General features: G+C 40.4%; 1 protein-coding gene across 1 annotated transcript; it reads left to right on the forward strand.

The window, feature by feature from the left end:
* Positions 1-347: 347 nt before the first annotated feature.
* On the forward strand, positions 348-1,579 carry LOC121963873 (E3 ubiquitin-protein ligase TRIM33-like; the record flags this gene model as incomplete). The annotated part of the gene is made up of 2 exons (XM_042514113.1): positions 348-465; positions 1,293-1,579. Coding segments are annotated over 2 exons (405 nt in total), but the record flags the coding sequence as incomplete, so codon positions are not given.
* Between the last annotated feature and the right edge of the window lie 1,551 nt (positions 1,580-3,130).

Raw genomic sequence — 3,130 nt, forward strand, 5'->3', positions numbered from 1 at the left:
GCAAGTTTTCTAGGCCCCGGATATCTGTTTTTAAGCAGCAGTCTAAAAACAGACATTTTTTGGAATGCATTTCTGGATCAGCTCTTTCTTGATGGATGAAGTTGCAGAAGCGGCTTTTTTCCCACAATATGTGGATGAAAATCTTTTTAGCCTCAAACAACGGATGCTTGTGCCATGTGGATTGGACTACTTACCACAAGACAGTCAGTGAATAAGATAATTGAGATAACTTTATTGTAGGCTGGTGGAGTGATAGTCCTAAAGGGTACATTGACAAATGGGCTGTTTGTTGCTCCGATAAAGCCAAGCCCGCTAACAGAAGAACGTTATTTTCTGTGTGTTTGTAGATCCTGTTCCAGCTTCGCCAGCTCTTCAAGGCCAGATTGGAGCCAGCGCCCCAGGCCAACGGAGTTGTGCGCTTCTTCTGTGACCCTACCTTCTGGGCCAAAAATGTGGTTAATCTAGGTGAAAGAGGCAGCAGTATTATAAATATCCCTCATCAGTCAATATTTCTCTGTTTTATGTATTGAATTTAAATTTCTTTTTGATTTATTCTAATCAAGATTAGAAAAACACAGTCATAATTTGCCACTGCAGTGTGCTTCAACATATATTTTTTGGTCCTTCCATGCTTCTTTCTGCATGATAAATCATGCTGTCCAGAGCATGTGCATGTCTTTACATTGTCAATGTTCCCGTGGATCCTTAAATAGTGTTAAAAGGCATCTAATTAATCTAAAAATGGGGCCTTAAGTGGTATTGAAATGACTTTAAATAATCTCACAAATGTCTTAAAATTCTCAGACATTGGAAGTAGGATTTTTTTATGTTACATTTTAAAATATCAAAATAATTGGTAACATCTGTTTTTTGGTAGAACAGTTTCATAAATTCATCTTCTTAAACTTGTCATGATGGGAATTCAAGCTGTTGAATCTCACCTGCAGAGTTAGAAACACAGAATTGCTAAAAAAAAACTGACTAAAAATACCAGATATTTCCTGCATCTGTTGGTAAACTAAATAGATAATATAATATGTTCATTGTCCTCCATGTATTCCACTCTGAAAAGGACTGTTTTTGTAAACATTTGACCTAGATAATCTAACTTTTTCACTGGACAAAAACGTCATTTTTAATGTTACATTAAACATTGGGCGAAATAAAACTGTCCTTTAATTCCAGTTATTAGAAATTTGGTCTTAAACTTAAATTCGAGTGACATTAAAAAAGCCTTAAATATTACTTGGCTTAAGCTGCAGGAACCCTGCTAACTGTTCTTTTTAATGTAGGTAATTTGGTAATCGAAAAGCCGCCACCACCTGCACAGCCACCTGGTGTGATGGTAGGAGGACCCCCCATTTCTCCAGGCCAAGGTCACCACGGGAAACACCCGGGACAGATCAACCTGGCTCAGCTCCGGCTGCAGCACATGCAGCAGGCGGCATACGCACAGCAGAAGCAGCAGCAGCAACAACAGCAGCAGCACCAGCAGCAGATCCAGCAACAGATGCGAATCGCCTCCCAGATGTCTCAGCAGCATGCCAGACAGGCCGGCCCACCCATGGCTCAGCAGCAGGTACGGAAAAACATTCAGCAGTCAAGGTACTGTTAATACAGTGAAAAAACTACTCCAATCGATCACCCTAGTAACTCCCAAAAATATTAGGAGCATACTTCAACATTTTATTCTCGGTGCTCCGACAATTTTTAAATTCATTTTTTATTCCAGTATTATGTCTCTCCAGACCTCTGAGAGCTTTACCAGATGGTGTTCTGTCTATACAGGATTAGGAATGTTTAAAAAGGACCAGTCTGAGAGGATTTGGTGACAAACTTTTGTGAGTCTTAATCCTAGATGATCATATCTGTGCATCTCAACAAATTTCAATATCGTGGAAAAGTTTAGTGTTTTCCATCAGTTATTCAAGAAAGTGAAAATGTAATATACTCTAGATTCATCACATGTAAACTTTAAATTTTGATGATTATGACCTACAGCCAGAAAAATGTGAAAAAGCATGTTTCAAAATATTAGAATATTTCCTTGTATCATTTAAAAAATGATTTACAAAACAGAAATGTCCAACTTCTGAAAGGCATGTTCATTTATACACTCAATAGTTGGTCTGGGCTCCTTTACTAAGAATTCCTGCATCAATACGGCGTGGCATGGAGGCAATCAACCTGTGGCAATGTTCAGGTGTTATTGAAGCCCAGGTTCAGCTGGTCTGTATTTTTGGGTAGGTTGTCGCTCATCTTTCTCTTACCCCAAATCCCCATAGAAAATATATGGGGTTTCAGGTCAGGCGAGTTGGCTGGCCAATCAACCACACTAATATCATGGTCAGCAAAACATTTGGAAGTAGTTTTTGCACTGTGGGCAGGCACCAAGTCCTGCTGGAAAAGAACATGGCATCTCAATAAAGCTTGTCAGCAGATGGAAGCATGAAGCGCTCTAAAATCTCTTGGTAGAAAGCTGCATTGATTTTGGACTTGATAAAACACAGTGGAGCAACATGGCACCCCAAATCATCACCGACTGCGGAAACTTCACACCGGACACCTGGATTCTGTGCCTCTCCACTCTTCCTCCACACTCTAGGACCTTGACTTCTAAATGAAATGCAAACTTTACTATAATCTGTAAAGAGGACTTTGGTCACTGAGCAACAGTCTAGTTCTTCTTTTCCTTGCCCCAGATAAGACGCCTCTGATGTTGTCTCAGAGCGGCTAGACATTAAGAATGCGACTGTTATAGCCCCTTTCCCGAAGACGTCAGGAAATGTGCATGGTGGCTATTGATGCACCGACACCAGCCTCAGTCCACTCCCTGCGAGAGGGGGGATCGAGTAAACTTTTAGCCTGTTAACTGCTAAACTGAACAGGCTACTTTTCTGTAATGGTGAGTTATTGGCCATAGGCAGCAAGTCACCTAGTGTGCATGTTATTATGATTAAGTGTTGTGCTTAGGAAAGTTATTTTGCCCATTGTGCTACAGTTATTTCTCTGGAGATATTTTAGACCCAACATTTTCACTCTGAAGAACCTGTCAAGTGTGCAGAAGTGTCAGAATATCCCTCAAACCTAAGCCACTCAGTGACCACAAATACAGTGTATCAGATTTCTA

The sequence above is a fragment of the Plectropomus leopardus genome, unplaced genomic scaffold, assembly GCF_008729295.1.
Source record: "Plectropomus leopardus isolate mb unplaced genomic scaffold, YSFRI_Pleo_2.0 unplaced_scaffold13029, whole genome shotgun sequence".
NCBI lineage: Eukaryota > Metazoa > Chordata > Actinopteri > Perciformes > Serranidae > Plectropomus > Plectropomus leopardus.